Below are 25,586 nucleotides of genomic sequence, written 5' to 3'. Positions count from 1 at the left end.
CAGCACCCTTATTCGTGCCCCAAGCCTCTCCTGCCAGCCTGGCACAAATATCAGCTGCTGTAGATACACGTGGCGCAGACACACGTGCACTGAGGAGCCAATAACCCCAGTGCAGCCTCCCCCTTAGACCGAGCTGCCTGCGACATAGCCTTCAACTCTCACGCCCCCTCACACCCACAGTAAATCACAGAGCTGCAGACCCCAGACATGTAACTCCCGCAGTGAAGAGCTGAGGCTCTCCCTGCATTAGCACTCCATATTCTCTACATGAATGTGCTTTCCCCAGGGTGGGAGGACATACCACCACAGAGCTGCCAGCCCCAGGTTTGTAGAACACATAGCTTCCCAGTTCCTGTGCACAAACACACAATTTACCCTCGGCCCCCGGGTGCTTCACAGATGCTCCCTCTCCATGTGCAACTCACACACTCCAGACAGTACAATTTGGAGCACTCTCATCATCTCCCCTCTTCTCGTTTGTCTAACTCTCATGGACAGACAAAGATGCCGAATCCCCTGCATAAGTGACCCTGCTGCCACCAATCTGCTACAAAGCCTTGCTGCCCTCACACATTCAATAGATGCATCAAGGGAAAAGAACAAAACACAGCTCCACAATGTGCTGGAGAGGGACAGCTGTCAGCCTATGATGTCTGAAGGCCAAAATATTTACTGCCTTCCTGGTATCAGTCTTCACTTTAAAAGTCAATAAAAGCCATGTGTTTTTCATAATACTGACAAAGCTGCAGCTTTTAATTTACATGGGTTAGAAGTTTTCAGAATTTTAGGTTGTGATGTCTAAAGATCTGACAAAACTCTCCTGAATTCTTTGATGAAATCTTCAAGCTTGTGACATTTTTCTCTGAGAATAGAGGAGCGTGAAGGACACAGATTAGGACAAATCCAGTACAGATCTTCAGAAAAAAAGAACCAGGAAATTTGTTTGATTATTTATTAATGACTAAGGTGATGAGCCAGTGTCAACATGGGCTTGTCAAGTAATCATGCCAAACCAATCAGGGCAGCAAATCTAACGGACAAAGAATAAAAAGGCATCACAGATGTGTTCCAGTAAGGCTTTTGGCATAGCTTCAAATTATATTCTTTTAAGCAAACTATGAAAGCATAGTCTAGAAGAAAGCAATACAGAGTGGGTGCCAAACTAACTAACTAACCTGTTACTTAGACAAGAATTATCCGTGGGTCACTCTTGAATGCAAGAGAGCCATGAGTGGCTGTTCAGGATCCACCATTATCTGGTGATTTTATTAATAACTTATCTGATGGAATAGAAAATAGTTATGGTCACAGACGATGCTAATTGAGCATCAGTCAAACACTCCTATATTGTTGTGAGAAAGGTAAATGTCATCCTTGGACACAGCTACAAAGGTAAAGTAAGATACATACTGTAATCTGCTAGGGCTACTGTGGACTGGTAAAACCTCTAATAAAAACAAAAATGAGCAAACATGCAGTGGTATTTCCCCTCTACTTTCTGTCTTTGTACAGTTTGCTGTCCTGGTTTCCTGAACTGTATTGGAGTCTTCCAATTTAACACATTTTGGGAGGTTATTTCTTCGGTGAATTTGTCTGCTTAGTCTTTGGACTCATTCTGCATCTAGGGATTTCACAGCTGTGTGCTATGTGAAGAAAATCTCTCCTTTTGTTTATTTTTGAACCTGCAATTTCTAGTTACATTAGTGTCTTTTTATTGTGAGAAATTTTAGGCTCCTCGATCATGATCTGTGTGCTACTAGTGAGTGTTTACTGCTTTGTGATAGGATGCTCACACTCACCCAGCTCTTCTTCCTGACCTTGAGCTGAAATTATCATGAGATAGAAGATGAATATTTATTATAGCAATCTCTTCTGAGGATTGTTGATCCTTGTCATTCAATATTTTTGTCTTATTTCTGATTATTATTCCGCTGGGTTTAATTTACCTCGATTGCCACTTGTTCCAGCTTTCCAAGTAGGGTCAAGAATCATTCCACAGAGTGGTAGAAATACTGATTTCAAATTCCCCAGTAGCTTTGATAGGATGGAGGTGCCTGCTTCTGAGTACTGAAGAAGACAAGACAAGACAAGAGGGAGGGAAGTGGTAGATATGTGCATTTCATGTTTCCACCAAGATTCGTGCTAAGTGTTCTTGTTGTTAAGTGATATTAAAGAATATGTGCACTGTAGCTAAGTCAGTAATTAATCTCCCTTTTGATGAATCAAACAGATAGGCTTCTCTAAGTGCTAGTCTGGGCAAGAGTTTGGCAAATTAAACTCAGTTTAAACCAGAAAACTCTCCCTCTGTGAACACTGTTATGTCAGGCACAAGTGCTTATACCAATAGCTTTTTCAGGGTAAGGAAGCAATTGAAAAGGTACTTTTTGATTCATAAATAAGGGATATTACTCTTATAACCATGCTGACAAATATCACAACTGTAACTAATTTATTGCGGTGACTTTTTAAGCAAAGAGGACTTCTTCCCAAGAATGTGGTGGAAATGACTACTGAAACAGATGCAAAGAAAACAAAAGGCATGGCTTCTACTTTTATTTTGTCATATGCTGACCTTGACCAGACAGGTGTTACTGAATTGTCAGTTTACCTACCAATTTTGACTACATGTCATCCTCTGAAATTTACTGAATGCAATCAGATTTGCCAAAAATCAACATGATCAGTCTCTGTATCTCTTCAGCTCAGCTTTTGTTCATGGATTACTTCATGACATATTGTCTGAGGCCACTCAAAAAGCTTGCTTCTTAAGGTGTTTATAGATACTGTTTATCAGGTTTTCTTGACAAAGGACAAGAAACTTCACTCTCATAAGTTAAAAGTATCTTTCCTCCTCCAACTGTAGATCAAACACAGAACAAAAATGCTGAATACTTTTGTATTATTTGTATCAGAACAGAGCAATAAAGTGAAAGATGAAAATCAGTGTTAATAAATGTAAAAGACTATATATGGGGAAATGATGACTTTACGTATCAAGTGCCAGTGACCAAAAACCAATCAAGCATTATGAAAAGTCAGGAGAGAAAACAGGAAACAACATCATGTCTTTACATACATTGATTTCTTCTCCCTTCTTGGCCACCATGTGTGGTTATGGTACCATATGCCAGAAAGAACACAGTGGATACAGGAATGGCTCAAACAAGGATGTCCCAAGGTCTGGAAGGACCACTCAAGACTTTTCCAGTGGAAATGGATAGCAGGAGCAGGAATCAGGAGTCAATAATATTAGGACTGACATGGAGATTGATGAGTTCTCAGAGAGACTCATCCTCCTGCAGCCTGGATATGATCTGCAGATGAGCTTCTAGCTTCAGCTCCTCACCTGAGGCAGAGATACTCCAACCAGAAACATAGTCTTACTCTCTTCTTTCTCATCTGTTCCTGGGGAGATACAGCACCTCTGCCTGCCCTGAGGAGGTGTTCTGGGGGAAGAGTAGTGCGCGCTTTGGATTGCAGGGAGGACTCTGATGAATAATATATAGTCCCTGGAGACATATTCTTCTCAGCTGTCTATGAATGGCAGTGTCTGAGAAACAAGCTGTACATTACCATCCCCTCCTCCTTTCTCCATGTTTTTTTCTGTGTCATAGCTTCTCACATGAAGCTCTAAGAAGGGCTGAAGCTCAGTATAATTCAGATAAAAAGTTGACAAGGAGGTACACAAAACCATTGCAAGGCAGGACCCATAATCCCTGATTTTAGACACATTATGTTTTCTCAGAAATTGCTTCTATTGTTTACTCCTGTAATATCACAAGGTCATCTATGATACTGCCTGTTCATTTATTCATATTTCTGTTTATCCTTCCAAACCATAACATAATTTTCTTTGACCCCAAGAAACTCTTCACCATGGTTAATAATACATTTTATTTTGAGTTCTAGATATCTAGTTTGTTAAAGCTTTGTTGTATGACTGATTTAGTGTTTCCTTAAAATACAGATTTATTTCCTGCACTTTTGGTGTCAGCCTTTCCTGACTCAGTCCCTCGTATCAACAAATGCTTCTTTCCTATTGTTCAGCATTGTTACTATGTGGTTTTTTTTCCATACTGAGCATTAATGTTGACTTTTAGATAGGAATTACTGTGAAATCTGGATTATTGCACACTTGGACAAGAAAAACTTTCTGATTGCTCTGTGGTTGCTTCCAGCTTTTCTTTGTACTTGGGAGACTTTGTTGAAATTCACTTCTGAGCTGCAACATATAAGGGTCACTGGATGCCATATTTAGCACTTTTTCCCTCATCATTGTGTTTTGAAGTCATTATGCCTGCTGTTCAAAGAAGTAAATTTTTTATACTGCCTTCCTGTTTATACATCAAAGTACAACTTTTCCTGCCACTGTTTAGCTCTTGGAATTCATGTTGAACCACTTGGTCAACCCAACATCTTGGTCGTTTCCAGATATTTCAGGATGAAATACCCCATTCTGTTCCTCTGACCTATTCTTCTTGTCTGCACTGAGTTAATTTGTTGTCTGTCTATATTAATATATGTTTGATTTGACTGGAGACAGCTCTAATCTGCTTTATACAACTGCCTTGTTCTTTGTCCAGTCTTTGATTTTCACAGTGATTTAGCAGTGATTTAGCTAATCAATTTTAGAGACAGCTTTGGTTTTCCTGGCAAATGGCATTTATCCAACTATGTCCTTTTAAAGTCAGGTTGAAATTTTCCATTTTTATCTTTTATAAACATTATGTCTATACAGTCCTGCCAAATCTATGAATTTCAATAGCAGATTACACTTACAGTTTTGTGTTGTGCTTTGACAAACAAATGCATCTTTCCTTCTATACACCCATGGTCTACAGTTCATGAGAGATATTTAGAATTTACCGGGTATACACACAGAAACTGCATGCAGCCCACGGATTCCCCCATTCAGACCTACCATATTTGGACCTCAGTATGCCCCACAGAAGCAATACTGGTATATGGCACATTTTCCAAACCAGACATGTCAAAGAAAAGGGGAAAAGAAGACAATTTCCACCATCATCTTTTGCTATATTAGCATTAAGATGATCTCTTTTACCTTGCAGAAAAGAAATGTATACTTTTATTCTTGTTTCTTTTATTTTTTACTTTTTTTTACTTTGTCTTTTTTACTGATTTGTCAAAAAGGAAATCAGCTCTTACCATAAGGAATGGAGCAGTGTGCATCTTTCCGCTTAATCCAGGAAAGTAAAATAGCTACTTCCTTTTGGCTCAATCTTGTCCCAAGTTCTCCTCTTTTGGTCACACCCAGACTCAACTAATTTCTGTCCTGAGCTATGTGCAGATACTATAAAAGACTGCCTTATTTCAAATGCCCCACCAGATCTGCAGACATGGCAGGTGAGATCAGCGCCTTTTAATTTTATTTCTATATTTAAATGCTTTGATATTCGTGGTGAAGGTATTGATGTGTTCTTGGATAAACCCAAGGAGATAAGGAGACAGAGTAGAGCTCTACAAGCTGGTGTTCCTTCATCTTTCCTTCTTCTCCAGGCATACATGAAATGCATTTATTTAAAGAAGGGAGAGAAGAGAGTTTCTCTGTCTCATGTGGTGATACCCTGCAGTAAAAGATTACTAGGAATAAGCAGCCTTAAATTCCTGACAATATGATTCAAAAATTTCCCACAGATTTCAAATAAAAGATAACCTGCTCCATTGTATGAAGCTCATGAGTTATTCCAACTGCCATCAGTATTTCCTATTCTAATCTGAGTCAATTAAAATATTGACTGAATGACTTTAAATATATTTAATTGCAACTTTCCAGTTGTTTTCTTTCGGGGAATGCATTCTACCTCTGTATCAAACTATCTGTATCTATATCTGAGTTCAAATGATACAGAATTCTAGTGTTGGGGTGAAAAAGATTAGTGACAGGGAGTATGAAGAAAACTGATGAAGGCGATCAAAAGCTAGAGGTCCTGTGCTAGTCTTATAGCAGCTTGTTTAGATCAGCGTATAAATAAGAAGATAAAAAAGGTGGCAGACGGGACAGGATGACAGTAGACATATTGAGTCTAATCTCCTTATGCTAACCACCTGCAGTGGACCCTCCTTACCTTCCAGTATATCAGGACACTGCCCTCTTCCAATCCACCCGCTTGACAGTCTTCATTAATGAAGGCTGAACTGTATTTCATTAATGAAGGCTGAACTGTATTTGGCTACGTCCTCCTTGGTAGTTATTTTGTCCAATTTACTGAATGCCCCACATGACAGGTATGGCCCGTGCCCTCCCAACACCTACAGCTTCTTCAGCCAAACTACAAACATGATCAGAAACAGTCTGTATTTTCTTCCTAGATCCTGAAAGAAGTGTTCAAACTGAACATAAACAGTCACTCTCTCTTGATGCGTCAGTGAAAGCTTGCTCATTCGGTTACAGCTAAATGAGAAGTCTTCTGTTGTGTTTCTCTCTAGGGACCAAATCAAGAATTACTTTCTTAGGATCCGTCATCACCCTGAGCCTAGTCGGAGCACTGGACTCCTCATTAAATAGTAAGATTTCGTTTCTCCTGCTTCTGTTGCAGTTGTGATTAAAAGGGTGTAATATTGTGTGGAGGATTTGGTGCAGAATGTAGTCCGAGTTCTTAGTTAGATGTAGCTCAAAGACGAATTTGAAATATCCTGTAGATTTCCTCACCAAAAATGAAGTCAATGCCTAAGAAACTTGTCTATATTTGGTCTTCAAAGGGCATGATTTTCACTTTGTAACAGGGTCACCGAGACACAGGTCATGTATTTGGCTTCTCCTATGCGTGTTCTAAGTGTATGTCCCTTCTTACAGGGAAAAACAGTTTCGAAAGAAGAGCAAAAAGTAATCCTCTCAAAACCTCCCATAATCATGCAAGTTGGATCTGTGAAATGGATGATAAACTACTACTAGTATATGATCTTTTATTGTCCTGTAACTTTCAGTGGATTTCTGGTAGCTACATCAAACAATACAATATTAGGTCAACGTGAAAATATGCAACAAGTCCTATTCAATATGGGTCCACTGAACTCACTGTATCACAGGCAAAGTGGCTTTAGGACATTTTGGACCAAAATGATTGTCACCTAGGGCCATGCATTATGCAGATGTGAGTGAATGAGATATAAGGATGTTGGCATTTACCCACATACTTGTGGGGAGGGTTCCCAGTATCAGTAAATAGGTGGATCTAGGATCAGGATGTTCCCACAGGGCTTCATTGTCATATCATCTCATTATGTTTACTTGTCATCTCCCACATTACGTATGACTGTCACACAATCCATTGCCTGATTAGAAACCAGATGCTTTGTGTTCCGTAGACATGTGACATTCTATTTTTCTATGTATTTTGAAAACGAAGTTTCCACTGTTTTCACACCTGAGAAGCATTGTGCTCCTCAGTGGGATTACTTATACAATAAGCTTCTCTGTTCCACAAAAGTTTTCTGCAGAAACTTCTTTGAAAGTTTCAGCAGAAGTGTGTAGCTCATTTCTGAGAACAAAGTTAATGGGGAGAAGGATGGTTCTTTTGTCACACTCAGGTCCTTTTTCCTCAGTTATGGTCTGACTCTTCAAGGAAAATGTTAGCATTGGCAAGATTGTTTTCTTCTATGCTCTTTCATAGGAAGAGATAAACTGTTTTATCTGACTATTAATATTGAACTTGCATGCATCATGTTTGTGTACATTTTGGCCCAAGAACTTAAAATTCAGTAACTTCAAATAAAAAAAAAAAAGGTGGATAATTGTAAGTAGAAATTTGACACAACTAACTTTACTAGCTTCAGAATGGAGACTGTAAAAAGGACAATGTGCAAGTGGCACCTGACATAAAAAGAGACTAGATATTTACATAATTTGTTCCAAATGCACCTTCTCTAACCCACAGCATGCTCCAGAATAAAGGTCTCCAGAACAAAAGTCACAACAACAAGCCTTCATTTGCAGTAGATGGGACAGGACAGTGCCTAGAAGGGGAAGCTGGAGAAAATCAAATTAGAAAGCAAGCAGCAATTTTTACATCAGATACTCTTTCAAACAATTCATGCACAGAAATGAACATGCCATGGTTGTACAAGGCAACCATGTACAAGGGTTAATTTTCTCAAAGGTAGGCTTTAATGTAATGGAGAGCCTTGAGGCAGAAGCAATGGGGTGGGTTGTGTAGCTGTGCTGAAGGCCTGATCACCATACAGTGAATCAACAGAAGTATAACCATCAATTTTCTCTTCTTTGGGAGAACTGTAGGACAGGATGTAGTTGTTTCAACACCCTCTAATCTAGAGCTTTCTTCTGGCAGCAAAGGGCTCCAATACCCCTAAGTCACACTTGTGGTCAGGGCATCCCAGGCCGGCAATCAGGCCAGGGGCTGTGGTGGGACAAGTTGGGGCCAGGAACCTTGGAATCAGCTGCAAACTGACAACTAAGTAGGAGTAACAGCATCTTGCAAAGGGAACTGAGTGACCTATGCCTAAGGGCCTCAGGAGGACAATGTGAGATATGTTGAAATCCTGAAAGCCAATGAGTGGCTGAATAGAAAGCTAGGCCCCACTGAGACACCTGCACATATGTGAGAAGGGGATGTTACAAGTGCATTTGTCTTCTTCCCAGGCAGATCTGAATTTTCTCTATACTAAATTTTGTTGTAGTAAGATCTAGCACTAGAGTTCACAAACTCTGTTGTCATATACACTTATAAAACCTTTTGCTAAAGCCACCCCAAAACTCTGGCAGACTTGTGGTCTTATTGTGAACTCTTAGAACCCAGTCTTGGGGAGAATGACCTTTCCTCCAGGCTGCCAAGGTTCAGTGTTAGGGTCATATCATGCATGATCAGGCCTTACTAGTTCAGTCACACACAGGTGAAACAACTGCTGATTATTTTTAAATCCCAGCTGTAGCAAAATTTGCCTGTCCTTTCACACAAAGGAAACAATTAGATGAACATTAAGGGGCCTGATAGATAATGCCTATCCTCTTTTCTCACTATTTTTCTTTAGCTAGTTTTCAGCTACTTTTTTTTAAGATCCAGGGCTTCTCTAATCACTCTCTGTTTACATCCATGTAGCCTCTTGTACTCACTCAATTCCCATTCTCTTTGTGAACCTTTTGGCCAATTTTTGTTGCATTTTGGAGCTCTCAAAGATAATTTCAGTTTTGTAAGATCTCTTATGTCATACATTTGCTCAGTTCCTTGTTGCACCTCTTGTTAACTGTTGCTGGAGCTCCTTCACCCTGTTCTCTTCTCCCATTCTTCACTAACATTCCTTGTGTTACATATTGTTGCTTTGATGGTAACTGGAAGATATGTTTTGCTGCTCCTGCCATACTAACTTGTCAGCTGCCCTCACAGCAACCTCTTTCTATCCCCTGTGGTGCCTGTCAGAAGGCTGGTGCAGTGGGAGCAAGGGCCAGCCGAGAAAAACCTGGTGCGGACAAAGCAGAGTCATTGCCTGCCATGAGCTTCAGCACATCTAGCATGAGGTTCATCTTGCCTGCCTTGAGCATCTGCAATGTAGATGCCACACTCAGCTTGGCCTCCCAGTGAAGAGGGAATGATTCTTCTGAGCCTGAACATAGCTAGATGGTGCTTGGAGTGCCCAGAAAGCCCAAAAACTAGCTGAACTATCTGCATTTAAAGTTAAGTCAGGAAAATTTCCTGTAGTATTCAGCTACAGCTTCACACTACACATTTTTACCTCACCTGGGATAATGTAATGTGACTGCCTCCAATCTGCTTTGCTCAGTGTAGCAGCGACATTTAAGCTTGAAACAGCAAGGTAAAAAGCTTCAGCAAAGGCAGATGTTGGCTCATACATCCCTACATACTACTTTTCTTCCTAAAAGAGGCTTGCAAGGATGTGTACAAAGATCCTGGTACAAGAGCTTTATGAAGAAGTAAAGGGAGGACGATTAGGCAGAATTAGCCTTTTGGGAAAGGTGTAAGTCATCAAGATAACAAATCTAAATAGTACTCAGATACTTAGTCCAAATTTAGCCTCGGTTTTATGTGCTGCAAAATTTGTTCAAGATATTCAAAACATGATGTATGAAAAAACCCTCCTTTAGCTGTGCTCCTTTAGCTCCTGATGTACATCATAAAGTCTCCTTATGTTCTGCTGTTTTTTTTTGTTTGTTTGTTTGTTTTTTTTGAGTAGGGTGCTCAAAAGTGCTCTCAGACTCATCTCTTTTGAGCAGCATTAATGAAGCCAGGCAGCTGGTAAATGCAGCGTACTTACTTGCCCGAGAAAGGTGAGTCCATTTTGTATCAGGGGCTTAACATTTCAAGGAAATAAGAGAAAATATATTTCTTCTAGTTCCTAACAGATATTCATTATGGAGACACCTCTGTTCAAGGACTCTCCTTGAGGTAGTCAGACAGATTCTTCTGCTCAGCCTTCCTGGCCTCTAGTGTTTTCTCTCAGCCTCAGGACCACCCTCCAGCCTGCAGCAGCTTGTACTGCTTATACTGCTGTTATATGAACCTCTTAGTAGTCTGCAGTGGTATGAGTAGGTTGAATACATGTTGAGTCCTCTCCCGGCTGCTGAAGTTCTACCTCTCTCGAAAAGGAGCAGAGTCATGGGAGAGCTGTGTACATGAATACCCTGTCACAAATAAGCTTTAGTGGAATTCAGAAACTAGGTATCCCTCTGCTTATTGCCTCCAAAGGTTGGATACAGGCAGCAAGCTGTTTTGGAGAGGAGTGTCTCTCTGCTTACCTTCTGGAATTTGTTTCATTGTGCAATAAAGATCCATGGGACCAGAAAGAGACGCAACATGATCGAGACTGTCTCTCTGTTCACAGACCATATTTTGTGACATATTAAATGTAAAAAGTTATACAGTCTTATAAATTACAGTTATAAATCAGTTCTTCACGTATTGTCCCAGCTTTGCACATAATTTACCAAGATTTATTGTGACAAGAACATAATGCAAACTGAAAATAAGGGATCACGATCATTTGTTTGCCAAAATTCAGCTAAGAATTGAATAGGTGTAAACTTGATGAGCAGCCAGCTTGTTATGAGTGAGCAGAGTACTGATATTGTGTCTGAGTACATGACCCAGCCCAGTACAACAGAACAGGTCTGATTTTGAAGATGATACTTAATGGGACTCTTTTATGTTCAGCTCAAAGAAAAAAATAGAGGAAAAGGATGCCACACCAGCAGATTTCCTGAAGCACTTAAAAGAGCCAGTAGGAAGTACCAGATCTGCAGTCCGTGCTGCTGATTATTTGGAAACTACTGTGAAACTACTGAAAAGGAAGCTCCAGTTGTGTGGGAAGAGGGGATTCAATGTTACAGGTAATGTGCTTTAGACCAAAATATCTTGCATACAGCTAATAGCAGAAAAGGTATCAAAAAAAATGTCAGAGAGCAGCTCTTTCAAATGAATGGTGATAAAATCCCTTCACAATAAATGCCCCAGCTGTTTCTACTTGACCTTAAGGCCACAGGTGACCAGACTTTGCAAGTGGTGGAAAGATAAAGCACATCCAAAGGCAGACCCAAACTACCTCCTATTTTAATCATCTTTGGCAGTGCCTTTCTCATACCTCTGACTATAAAAATAGCCTAGGGCGAGAAGGCCAATCACAGAGATGCTAACAATAAGTGAACTAAATCTGGGGCAAAATGCATTGAGTGCTGAGAGACTGGCTCCTGGGAATAAAAGCCCACCTTTGACTTCTGGTCCTCACATCCAACTGTCCAGGGTGTCTCGCTTTGAGAGCTCCTGATTTTTTTTTCCAGTCTAGTGGAATATTGTTGGTGATGGTGCTTCCCATTATTCTCCTGGAAGATTGTTCTATACTATACCAGCTTCCCTTTCCCAGGGATTAGAACTGATCCACAAAGGGGTCTAGGCATCAAATTAACAATTCAAATCCGGATGCTGTACCTCCACAGTTCTGACTCAGCTAGCATTTAGTGTTATTCTAGATGCCCCTGTTCTGCCAGTGCTAGTGAACAGAAGGGATTCACAGATTAGAGATTTCTAATCTATTTTGCCTGAATGTTTCTGAGATATCAATCAAAATGGGCTCTCCAAATCGTTCCTGTAGTGCTGACAGCACACCTTGTCTTCTTCCTGATAGATCAGTTGTTAAAGGAGTTAAAACAACTGAATATGACCTCCATGATTAGATCTAAATTCTGTCACTTCTCAGGAGTGCGTATCAGCCACCAGGACACTCTGGGCTCAGTGCTCATCTACTGGAGCACAGACTGGAATGTAGCTCTTCCATACAATAGGCAGCAGCAGCAGCATCCCTGTCTTCCCAGCTAGCATTGGTAATTTGCCAATGCAAAGCAGTTCCTATGCAAGGCTTCATTAAGAGCTGAGCGCTGTGACATTGTCCCTCGCTCCTCAAACTCAGTGTCTGACTGCTTTTCTCATTGTTTCTCAAATCTCCACATCATCATTTTTTCTTGAGGGTGATTTATCTCAGCTGAAGTTAGCTACATGAGGGCTATGTTTTAAATTGAACAGAATTTCCATGGAGAGAAAAGGGCACTTGCTGAAGGTGTTTTATCCCATAATCTTCAAGATTTGGTTGAGGGTAGGATGAACCCCCACTGGACTCTCCATGGATTGTGGCTGACAAGGTATAAGAGTAACTCTGGTTGAGCTAATCATCTGTGGCATATAGAGGGACAAAGAGACATAAATTGTTCCAGAGAAACCAGTTACTGAATATCAGCTGGTACAGAGTGACTTTCTGTGTATATGCTCTTAATAGATGCTAGGTAACAAATACCTGTAACAAAAGAGGAACAAGTGGAGACCTAGTCACCCTAAGACAGATGACTACATTTGATCAAATTATTCATGACCTGAACTCTGTCAGTGTAAAAAGCCCTGGGTATTCTCAGAGAAGATGTCAACTTCTGACACCCAGAGTTAGTTCATGAACCTTCTCCATTTATGTAATGTTATCAAAGAGACCTTGAGCTGGTGTTATACATTTGAAATCTCTCCAAAATTAGTATTATCTTGTGGGATTTTGTGATCGACTCATTCAGCATAGACCTGTTCTACTTTCCATGCCAAATTTCTCATGTTGCTGAGAGATGGAAAAGAGAAACATTGTTATTCATTTCTCTTGCAGACCTACTAGGCAGTCAACAGAAGGAAATGATTTCCAAAGAAACAGGCTGTTACTACCAGATTCGTTCCATTAAATGTGAAGAAGATAGCATTTATCGGACCATTACTGGAGAGTGCAACAACCGGTAGGATTTGTCTACAGACAAAGAGAGTCTCCAGTCCGTGTATTGACTCAGGGTAGATGTCTTTAGGTCATCTGCATAAGTTTGTTTCAACATGAGGGAAATGCTAATAATGCTCATTTCAGTGATGTCTATATAGTTGCTTCATTTCTACCTATGCCTGACATGAAAAAGAAATCTTTTCCATTAAACCTTCAGATTTGAGACCACTGCTTTCTATGGGCTGCTTAGGCTGAAGGGAAGCTACATCTTGGGGTGGTAGAGATGAAAAGGAGAGGAAAGTAGATATTGGGGCTGTGGCTGTCAGAACGTGATTCTAACTCAGTCCCTTAACTCAGCTTGAGGCCTCAGAAAATCACTCTTCTTTCCTCTATAATGTGGATAACATTGCTCAACTGTGACTCAGGCAGACACTATGCTTTGAATCTGTTGAGTGTGTTGACAGTCAAATTTCAGATGGACTGAGTACAGGAGCAAGATTTTTAAAACATAGATCTCCTAGACATTGTAGATATAAATAATCCGTTTATTATACTCACTAAGCATCGTGATACATACAACTAGGTTTGGTGCATTGTTCGTATGTTGCATAATGCGAATGAAAATGCATTTACAGTTCTCAACATATTTGTGTGGTTACACAAATGTACACTTTGTTGTGAAGTATAAGGATGGGAGTTGAATGAAGATTTTCATTCTTGGCTTTTCTAGTTCTGGCTAGTGTGATTCTGTGATCTGGAAAAAAAAGAGTTCTTCAGCTTTTTGGGCATATCCTCACTCCTGGTTTGAACCTGGGAAAAAATGCTTATTTGCTTTTTAGTTTTTTTTTTCTTTTTGACTAGAAAATGACAAAATTTCTAGCCTGATACCTAGAAATGAAGGATTGCTCTTCTGTTCTTTCACAGATTTGTTGATTTGTTGCCTTCTGTGGCATTCCAAACCCCAAGTGTGAGTGGGCTTGCATCATGTGTAACTGGTATGAAACAAAATGTACATGCAGAGCACAACCCTGCATTACAAATGCAAGATGCTCACACTCACCTTGCATGTTAGTCTGTACTTTTATGCACAAGTCTCCAGTACCTTCAGCACCCGCAAGCACACCAACGTCCATGCAGATAGTTAGGTTCAGGCTGGGGTTGTCCTCAGCCTTCTTAAATCAGCTAGCTGCCAGAGACAACCTGGCTCTCAGAAAGGAGGCAGTTCTGTGAAACTTAAACATTTCTACAAGGCTCTCGCTCAGCTTGAGAAGCACACCATGAGTTAGTACCTAAGTATTTTGTAAAAATTTGCCTATAAGGACAGGCATAGCAATCAAAACAAGAATTGTGGTATTACTATACTCTTAATATTCCATGGCATTGCTTCAGCTACAATGTGCTAATTGTTCTAGGACACACTTTTATTTCACAGACCACTGCTATAAATTGTGGGCACAGCACCTCTTTCTTTTAATATAGACAGTTATCTAGCATTTACTGATGTAAGAATATATATACAGAAAATTGCTATGCAGTAGCTGATATTTAGTTACTGTTTTCTTCCAAATAACTTGTGTATATGTGTCCCTCTATACGCCATAGATCATTAGCTCAACCAGCATCACTGTTCTTCTGAACAAGTGATACTGAGTTAACTGATGCCATTTTTTAGAGTTTAGAATAGTGTAGAAATACTTAATAACCTACTTGCTTTCAAGCTTGCTTAGTTTACTGAAGTTAACCTTATTGGCTATGTGATTTCACAGAATGTTTGGGGAAAATATCTGATGTTTCATACTTGCCTACTGGGAATTTGCTCTTAGTGCTTCTGCTTCGAGTCTCCTTACCAGAACTAACAGTCCTATTACCCAAAGTCATCTGAAGAAACCTGCCTTTAAAATTGGTAGGCATGCAGGTGTGTTCAAGGGTGCACTCATATTGCAAATGAGCAAATTATATTAGAATGAACACTATCAACAGAACAATTTTGGATCCCTGAGTTCAAGAGGGACGTGGAAAAAGTGAAGAGACCTCAGAAGAGAGCTTCCAAGTTGCTCCAAGGCCTGGAGAACATGGCATCTGAGGAGGTGTGGCGGGAGCTGGGTTTGTTTAGTTTGGCAGTGAGGAGGCTCAGGGGAGATCTAGTTGCCGCCTCATCTGTTTGAAGAGTAATTACAAAATGATGGAGTCAAAGTCTTTTCAGTAGCATGAAACAATATAATAACAGGCAAAGGCTGCAGCTTGAGAGGTGCACATGGGATGAGAGAAAAAATTCCTGAAGGGGCAGCCTTGTGATGTGTTGCCACAGAGGTGGGGGACCTTGGAGTTTTTCAGGCTTCAGCTGGACAAAGCCCTGGCCACCCGGATCATTGGCGACAGCCCTGCTGCAAGGCTGGAAAACAAATCCCAGAGGTCCCTTCCAACAAGCACTTCTGTGAATCTTTGTGTGGAAGCCCTGGAAACAGATGCAATAAGAAACAGACATTTAAAATCCAAATAAAATTAATATAGTCCAATAAAGACTCTTTCTTTAACCTCAGAAAAGTTGATTTTTATCTGAAGTAATAATCTTGGTATTACTTTCTCAGTATTTTCTGGACAAAATGCATCAATCACCTCTGTTATGTAGGAATCAGACATAGTTTAAAGGGCTGAAAAACATTTGCATCTACAAACTTTTCATTTGTGAAATAATACAATAATTATTATGAAATAATTAATATTATTTCATAATAGTAATAATAATATGAAATAATTTCAATGTTCCAGAAAGCATTCTCATTTTGGAGCCTCCAACCATGCATTTGCTCGCTGGCTGCCTGCAGAATATGAAGATGGAGTGTCTGTTCCCAGAGGAGTAAGTGAAGGAAAGCTTTACAACGGGTTTCCACTCCCTCTGGTGAGAATCATTATTTTTGCCCAAATAATAACAGTGAAAACTGCCCTTATTGCATCCATTAGAAATGAAACAATAGCAGTATCCAGAGTTCAGGCTGGCTGATCCTTTTCTCTGATCTTAGTTGCTAACTTGGAATTTGTTTTATACGATTGATCTGTGGCTTTGGCTGATGTTTATCAGAGACAAAGCTGTGCAAAAATGTTGCAAACACTTCACAATACAAAATATGGGCAATATCATAACATCTTTTAAAATCCATCTCCCCAGGTTCTATGCAAAGCATACTATAATGTGCTCGGACACAAGAGGACTTTTTATATAAACAATAAGACGTGTATTTCTCAGCTGCTTTCTTGAATTTCTGAATGCATGCACATATATGAGTTTCAGGCACAAAAAAGGCCTCTCCTGAAACTTGACTTAGCTTAGTGGTTGCCAGATGTGGAGTCAAATGGAACAGCCAAAGGGTTGGAGCGTATATATCACATCAGTTTAGACACAGCTGGGGCATGATGTATGTCTGTTTAATGCCAAAGATAACTCTTATGATCTATTTAAGATAGACTTATCCATGGCCTCACAGGAGGTCTTCTACTGAGAGATAAATTCATCTTGGTAAAGATAGTCAAATACATTTTCATTTTGATTTTCTGCAGGTTCGAAAAGTGTCGAATGAAATTGCTCGAACAGCCAACAATAACATCACTCACGATCGAGAGCTTTCTCTTGTCTTTATGCACTGGGGCCAGTGGATCACCCACGATATAGATTTAGCCCCTTTCAACAGTGCAGGAGTGAACCAGGAACTTCAGTGTGAGACTGACTGTGCCTTCAAGTCCCCTTGCTTCCCGATTAAGGTATCACAACTTTCATTCCACTCAATGCTACCTTAAAACACCCCCAAATACCTCAAAACACCTTAAAACTCTCTAAAAAATAACAGCTCACCACTTTCTCTTGGGCATTGCTTATGCTTGTTTGCTTTAGTTCCCCCCCGATGATCCACGGATGCAGAGACCAAATTCCTGTATGCCGTTCATCCAGTCCGCTTCCGTGTGCAATCCTAGGACATTTATTCGAGAGCAGATCAACGCAGTCAGCTCATTCCTTGATGCCAGCATGGTGTATGGCAGTGAACAGTCTGTGGCAAAGTGTATTCGAAATCAGACAAACCAGCTGGGTTTGATGGCGGTGAACCAGAATTTTACTGATGCAGGATTGGAATTATTGCCCTTCGAGAATAAAACAAAAAGTGTTTGTGTGTTCACAAACAAGAGCATGAACATCCCCTGTTTTAAAGCAGGTAAGGCACGTCTGTGGCAGTTTTCCGATGTGAACCACAAAAATCTTTCTATGGCCTACAGAGTCAAAAAAGATCATTATGATCAAGTGACTATGAGTCATTGGAAGACATTGTGTTAGGCAGAATATAGTGAAAAATAGGAAAAAAATTGAACAAGAATTGTTTACCTGAACATAAAAACAAACTTTTTTCCATTTTCCCCAAAGATTGTAGGAAGTCATTCACCTTTTAAAAGCTGTTTTCAAAAGTAGAAGAAATTTTCCATAGGAAAAACACCATTGTTTAGAACTTCTAAGTGTTTTTCTCACCTACATAGAATTCACCATTCAATTTTCAGCTCAGTGCTAACAGTTAATAGCTCTTTATCAATGCAGTTAATAACTGTCCCTCATACTACATTCTATATTTTTAATAGTTGAAAATATTCAAGCTACTTCAGAAGATAAGCCTAGAAATTTCAGTCTGAAATTTAAACAAGTTTACAATTCAGAACAGAGGGTTTCTTTTAAATGAGAAGTGCTCTAGCATGAGCAAGTCATTAAAAATTATTAGAAATGTGAAGCTTGCAAAGTCAATCATAAGAATATTGGGTGTATATCCTATTGCACATTATTGTCTTATTCCATGTGTAGGAGAAAACTTCATGCTGAATCAGAATCTGTGTTTCTTCCATCCTTCTCTGTCAGAGGGACTTCACTCCGTGCTGTCCAGCTTTATCTCCAGCACATTCACAAATCTCTCAAAGGCATTTATAACATGGATGAACTGAGACAAATTTTCAAAACCAAAATTTTATTCCTTTGCTGATACAAAGGAATATTGTTAAGCACCTTGATGTGCGTAAGGAGGGAAGGCATTAGATTTTCACAAAATGAGAAACTTGCAGCTGACTCATGAAAATATGCAATACATTTTAAATTGGCAAAAGCTCCTTTTCCAAAACAGCTAAATGGCTTGGAGAGGGAGAATGACCTGCCTGTGCTGGAAACAAATATCTGCCATTAATGGTTTCATACAGTGTGTTAAACCACACCTTGTGATGACCACTAGGCAGCTAAGCCACAAGCCTTATTACCAGTCATGCTATCAGATGTTACTTGTCTGTTCTAACATAAAAATTTGCTATTGAAATAAAAAACAGCTTACAAAATTCCTAAGATATTTTCATTTGTAGGTGATATACGGGTAGCTGAAAACCTGGGACTTTCTGCTTTGCACACTGTCTTTCTAAGAGAACACAATCGCCTGGTAAGAGAGCTGAGGAAATTAAATCCTCATTGGGATGGAGAAAAGCTTTACCAGGAGACTCGAAAGATCATAGGTGCTATGACCCAGGTACTGGTCACTGCTCATTTTTTATCATCCTCATGTTTAGCAATAATTTTCCTCCCTGAAAAGGAGGAATCATACTTTGCAAAACTGTTAGTGTTCTTTTACGGAGTCAAAAAACTTCTGAAAAAGGACAGTCCAATGAAGACAACACACTTCCCAAGGACTTTTGTGAAATTCATGTGTATTTTGTTCAGTAGATGTTAAGACGTTCCAGTTCAGCAGCTCTTCTTGTCACCTTCTGTAGTAACAGTCAGGACGCAAAGCATGGAAAATCATCTTTCTCTTTCTCAGATGCAAATGGCTGTCTTTCAGTATTTTTTAAATAATTATTTTACCCTCCACATTAATGTTCTGCATTTTGACTTTTGATGTCATTTCTGCTATAACTACTAATGAATAGCTCTGCTTATATGCTCTTTCAGATAATAACATACAGAGACTATCTTCCACTTCTGCTTGCAGAGGAGACTAGCAAGTGGATTCCGCTATACAGTGGCTACAATGAGACTGTGGATCCTACAGTGGCAAATGTTTTTTCCCTGGCTTTCCGGTTTGGTCATACTTCAGTACAGCCTTTTGTATCCCGTTTAGATGACAATTTTCAACCTTTAGGTTCACTCTCTCATATTCCTCTTCATGTGACTTTTTGTGCTTCCTGGAGAGTTATAATGGAAGGTAAGAACATGTGTCAGCCAGCAGTCCTGCTCTAGTCCTGAAGCTGATCTTCAGATGGTGGTTAGCGGGTAAGACACACAGAGCTAGACTACAAAAACTTTTACAGCTCCATTTATTTAACTGTCTCACCCAAATTACAGTGCCATCCAGCTTGGAAGATGTTCTTGGTATGTCTATCCAAGGGAAGGCAGACAAATTAATGATCTGCTAAATGTGAGACAGCAAGACAGAATCCTGCAGGTATGAGCAGAATTGTCTCCAAACACAGGCACTGGATCTGCGTTGTACCTAGGCAAAGAAGCCCTACCAAAAGTTGTGTGTTGTTACGCTCCAACTGTTCAATGTCCTCAAGCACAAACTCCTCAAAAAGAGCCACCTTAGTGGCAATAATTATTACATTCATCTTCTGAACATGCCAGTAAATAACTGGAAAATGTAGCAGAGTAAAGGTACTTCTCAGGCTGCTGCTTGTCTCTCAGTTCAGTGAGACCTGACAATGTGTGCATCGTACATTTGCACAAACTTAGTGCAGATGCTCATGTTATTCTTAGAAGCATCAACCTGAAGGCACCAAATGCCAGTTAATCAAAATTTAGATTAGTCTAAACCAGTTATTTCATATCACTGTGTGATTAATAGGCACTGCCAGAGGGTGACTCATCCGGTCTAACTGAGCTAAGACAGGATAATTGCTTTCCAGTGGTGACCATCTCACTTCATAACTCCAAAGGGATTTTCAACCCAGCGCTTACATAACTGACATCTGCAGTTACGATTCTTACCAAGGGAGATAAGTGCTGTCTCTTCCAAAATGAATAGTCTAACTAGTTCTGGAAAACACACTAAAATATACACATGCTTCCAGTTTTGCTTTGTTTTAGCAATTCTGTCATCTTAATGGCTATGAAAACAACATAGCCAAAAAGACATGAATTGATGTTAACATTGATTTAAAGTATTAATAAGTAATTGTCAATTAATAGCTCATTCTAAACAAAATAATTGCAAAACATAAAGCTGAAACTGAACCCCATGCATCAGCAGGCACTGGGGACTGACTGGCTAAGGAGTAGTTCTGTAGAAAAGGACCTGCAGGTCTGGAAGACAAGAAGTTGGTTTAAACCTGGAGAAGGGACAGCTGCAAAGAGATGAAGGGGAGAGAGGGGGAATCTAACTGCAGTCTACTCACCTAATAGGGAGATTTATAGATAAGATGATAGAGCCAAACACTTTTCTGAGGAGTACAGAGAGGGAACAGACACAGTTGCAGCAAATTCCTGCCAGACAGAAGGAAAAGAGTCCCTGGGACAAGTGCTGAAAGACCTGGTAGGATCTCCATCCTCAGGCAAATTCAAAACTTGACTGAACAAACCCCTAATCAACCTGTTCTAATTTTGAGACTAGTCCTGCTCTAGCAGAGCATTGGAGCAGGGATTCCAGAGATCCTTTCCAACCTTAATTCTGCTATTATCCTAGGATTTAGGATGAGAATTAAGCATTGCTGTCTAAACCAGGAATAAAAGTGTATAACATTTTTCTGTTGGAGTCTTGTGGTGGGAACTCTGGTCCTAGTTTGCAGCTGGACTTGATGAATAGGTGACAAGGATTCTGCCTGTAAAAGCAAGGAACTGGATTCATTGCCCAGAAGGTGTTGCTATTATTGTATCTGTTGCCCTTCAGGGAAATTTCACTCAAAATCTAATGATCATTATAATTACTCCATAGTCACCCTTCCTGAAGGTCTGAGCTGAAGTTGGCTCAGTCTTGTTTGGCTGAACTATGTGAAATCCATACTGCTTAAAGTAGAAAGGACATACACTGCAGCACTGTTTCAGCAGCACAAAAGGGAACATCAAATCTGGAATTAAACACAAAAAGTCTGTGTCTTTTCTTGATTTGCAAAAACACAGGTGGCATTGACCCACTCTTACGAGGAATGATGGTTGATCACGCAAAACTGATGAAACAGAATCAACTGCTCGTTGAGGAACTCCAGAATCACCTTTTTGAGCAGACAGCAATAGTAGGTTTGGATCTCGCAGCCCTGAACTTGCAACGGGGAAGAGACCATGGTCTTCCAGGTAAAGAAATGAGTCCATAATTCCTGTGGACAATTCCTCAGCTATTTGAGGTAGCTCCAAGAATGTACTAAACTATTTTTCATACCAATGGGATGATTTGAGGGGGAAGGATCAGTGGACAGTTAGGCTCTGGGAAGAAGAACTTTCTGTATTGTAAAGATCTTTTTCTGAGGGATTTAAGAAGGCGACAAAGGGCTTGGAAAGCAAAGATGATAGTTGGCCTAATGTATTAAAGAAGGGAGGAAGGAGTGGTGTATCACAAAGTATGTGAGATTTAAGTGATGCATTTGTAAAATGATCTTTGTTGAAATATTTGAAATATTTATGTCAGATAAGATTGCATTTATGAAGAGGAAAAAATATTCATCAAAATATGGTATCAGGAAAGCTTAGATATGAATTTGACATTCTGAGATGAATCAGAAAAATTGTAACTTAGAGTAAGCACATAGAAAAACCTGATAGAATCAAGATATAACTTACACAAAAGACGTCAGAGAGCTCTGAATTGAAGATACAGGCCCAAGAAACCAAGCTCAGCTTTCATACAAACTAGGCAGAGCTTCTTGGCCCATCAAGACTTGTTTTATGTCTTTACCCACAGGTATGATTGGCATCTTGTAGGGGAGTGCTCTTGGGTTAAGCACAAGCAAATGCTGCTGTTTTCCAGGATTTTGATCCTAGAAATATAATTTCCACAAAAGTCTGGCAGGGGATATTAAGGACAACAAGAAGGGCTTCTTCAAATACATCAGTAGCAAGAGGAAGACTGGGGAAAATGTGGGTCCACTACTGAATGGGGCGAGGGCCCTAGTGACAGGGGATACAGAGAAGGCAGAGTTACTGAATGCCTTCTGTGCTTCAGTCTTCAGTTCTCAGGGCAGCCCTCAAGAATCCCAGAGCCTGGATGTGAGGCAGAAAGTCTTGAGAAAAGAAGACTTTCCTTCGGTTGAAGAAGATAGGATTAGAGATCTTCTGGGTAGGCTAGACATCCACAAATCCATGGGCCCTGATGGTACGCACCCACAAGTACTGAGGGAGCTGGCAGGTGTTGTTGCCAGGCTGCTTTCCATCATCTTTGAAAGGTCATGGAGAACAGGAGAGGACTGGAAGAAAGCCAGTGTCACTCCAGTCTTCCAAAAGGGCAAGAAGGAGGACTCAGGCAACTACAGGCTGGTCAGCCTCACCTCCATCCCTGGAAAAGGGATGGAATAGCTCATTCTGGATGTCATCTCCAGGCATCTGGAGGAAAAGAAGGTGATCAGGAGTAGTCAGCATGGATTCACTAAGGGGAAATCCTGCTTAACCAATCTGATAGCCTTCTATGATGGAATGACTGGCTGGGTAGATGAGGGGAGAGCAGCTGACATTGTGTCCCTTGACTTCAGCAAGGCTTTTGACGTTGTCTCCCATAACATCCTCCGAGATAAGCTCAGGAAGTGTGGATTAGACAAGTGGACAGGGAGGTGGACTGAGAACTGGCTGAATGGCAGAGCTCAGAGGGTCGTCATCAGTGGTGCAGAGTCCAGTTGGAGGCCTGTGGCTAGTGGCATTCCGCAGGACTCAGGACTGGGTCCTATCCTGTCATCAATGACCTGGACGAAGGGACAGAGTGCCTCCTCAACAAGTTTGTGGATGATACCAAGCTGGCAGAAGTGGCTGATACAGCTGAGGACTGTGCTGCCATTCAGAGAGACCTGGACAGGCTGGAGAGCTGGGCGGAGAGGAACCTCAGGAGGTTCAACAAGGGCAAGTGCAGAGTCCTGCAATGAAGGAGAAATAACCCTAGGCACCAGCACAAGCTGGGGGCTGACCTGTTGGAAAGCAGCTCTGCACAGAAGGAACTGGGAGTGCTGGCAGTTGACAAGTTGACCATGAGGTACCAATGTGCCCTTGTGGCCAAGAAGGCCAATGGTATTCTGGGCTGCATGAGGAAGAGTGTTGCCAGCAGGTTGAGGGAGGTGATCCTGCCCCTCCACTCAGCCCTGGCGAGGCCACATCTCAAGTACTGTGTCCATTTCTGGGCTCCTCAGTGCAAGAGAGACATGGAGCTACTGGAGAGAGATTCAGCATAGGGTTACGAAGACAATCAGATGATTGGAGCATCTGCCCTCTGAGGAATGGCTACGAGAGCTGGGCCTGTTTAGCCTGGAGAAGAGAAGATTGAGGGAGGATCTTATCAATGTGTATAAGTCCCTGAAGGGAGGGTGTCAAGGGGACAGGGACAAACTCTTTTCAGTCGTCCCATGTGACAGGACAAGAGGTAATGGGCAAAAACTGAACCACAGGAAGTTCCGCCTGAATGTGAGGAGGACTTTCTTCACTGTGTGAGTGACAGAGCACTGGAAGAGGTTGCCCAGAGAGGTTGTGGAGTCTGTGTCTCTGGAGATATTCAAGGCCCGCCTGGATGCAACCCTGTCTAACATGCTGTAGGTGACCCTGCTAGAGTAGGGGGGTTGGACTAGATGATCTCCAGAGGTCCCTTCCAACCTTACCCATTCTATGAGTCTGTGAAAACCATGTGAACTGGCATACTCAATCTCAGCACCAGATAGTTTTAACCTTTACTATGTGCTTAACCCTCAATCTTATGTAAAGACAAACCAAATTGTTAGTTTAGTGTGTACATACAAAAAGGACCTTTGAAAACAGCATGTGTTGTGACTGTGTCCACCTAGACAGTGTCTCCCAGATCTTTTACTAACATGGTATGAAGCAGGCATTGCTCTTGGGCCAAGAGGTCTGTTAAGCTACTGAGTCTAGGCAGACAGTGGGGAGATAAGGGTCCTGATCAGTTACTGTTTTGCTTTTGCAGGTTACAACGCCTGGAGGCGCTTCTGTGGGCTCTCCCAACCTCAAAATGTGGATGAACTCTCTGAGGTGTTAGGCAATTCCAAGCTTGCCGAAAGGTTAATAGATCTGTATGGGACACCAGACAATATTGACCTCTGGATTGGGGCAATCACAGAGCCTTTTGTTCCCCAGGGCAGAGTTGGGCCTCTCCTGGCCTGCATCATTGGCACCCAATTCAGGAATCTTCGTGATGGGGACAGGTAGGCAGCTCTAAGAGCAAACTTCCATGAGAAAAAATGGTGATAATTTATATCACACATTAATCCAATCCACCTCCAATGCATCAGCAAGTACTCACAGAAAGGCTCACACTTTGATTTTAGTCCCAGCTGCCAGCAGGTTCTATCTGCAGTCCCTGCTTACAGACTCTTTATGGTTGGGGAGTGCCAGCTCCATGCCATAGGTGATCTGTAGTTGTTCCTGCCTGATGTGACATTCGGTCTCAGGGTACTAGTAGGGAGGATCAGTCACTACTTCCTGTGTGAGGCTAGGTAAAAAGAGGTGGGTGCTCTGCTCTGCAGATGAGTGTGGAAAAATCCAGACCTGGCCCAGGTACCCTTGGAGACACTTTTTTTGGATAGGTACATCTAGTGCTTCATGAGTCAATGTGGATCTGAGTAGGGATTTGCCATGGCCAGATTTCCATCATGGCAAATAACCAGAAGCAAATGCCTTCAAAGCAATCATGAAATTCTTCTGAAAATACTTTTGCAGGTTCTGGTGGGAGAAACCAGGAATTTTCACTCTGCAGCAGCTGCATGCTCTGAGAAAAATCTCGCTGTCTAAGGTGATCTGTGACAATACTCGTATCAAAAAGATACCCAGGGACATGTTCAAGGTCAGCAGTTATCCTGAGAACTTTATAGATTGCCATGAGATCAACGCACTCAACCTCTCATCCTGGAAAGATTAGCCTGTGAGTGATACGAAAGGTATGCAGTGGATTTTTCTTAATTGAGGCCTATAAAAATAAGACATGCCTCACAGGATCAGACTCTTCTGCACTTAGATAAATAAAAGAATTAAGGCTATTGTAGTGACTCTGCCCCCAAAACACTTTTGATTATTCATTCATCTCCATGCTCAGGTAGAGATGTCCCCAGCTAGTCCTATCTCAGACACCATCAGAGGCATTCACGTGCTACCAGCCTGGGCTCTTTGCCATCTATTGCTTTCATCATTCCTTAGTAACCTGTCCCTTTCTCATCAAACAGAG

At 41.0% G+C, this 25,586-nt stretch overlaps 1 protein-coding gene across 1 annotated transcript; it reads left to right on the top strand.

Moving 5' to 3' along the window:
- Positions 1-3,104: 3,104 nt before the first annotated feature.
- LOC134149615 (myeloperoxidase-like) lies at positions 3,105-25,283 on the top strand. The gene is given in 13 exon segments (XM_062592848.1): positions 3,105-3,178; positions 6,416-6,528; positions 10,168-10,261; positions 11,145-11,320; positions 13,126-13,249; positions 15,997-16,126; positions 16,783-16,983; positions 17,114-17,429; positions 18,604-18,764; positions 19,184-19,436; positions 21,347-21,517; positions 24,333-24,570; positions 25,085-25,283. Coding segments are annotated over 13 exon segments (2,250 nt in total).
- The last annotated feature ends 303 nt before the right edge of the window (positions 25,284-25,586 follow it).

Source organism: Rhea pennata, chromosome 20, assembly GCF_028389875.1.
Source record: "Rhea pennata isolate bPtePen1 chromosome 20, bPtePen1.pri, whole genome shotgun sequence".
Classification (NCBI taxonomy): Eukaryota; Metazoa; Chordata; class Aves; order Rheiformes; family Rheidae; genus Rhea; species Rhea pennata.
Note: the sequence above shows the minus strand (reverse complement) of the source record. Positions and strands in the feature narration are given on the sequence as shown.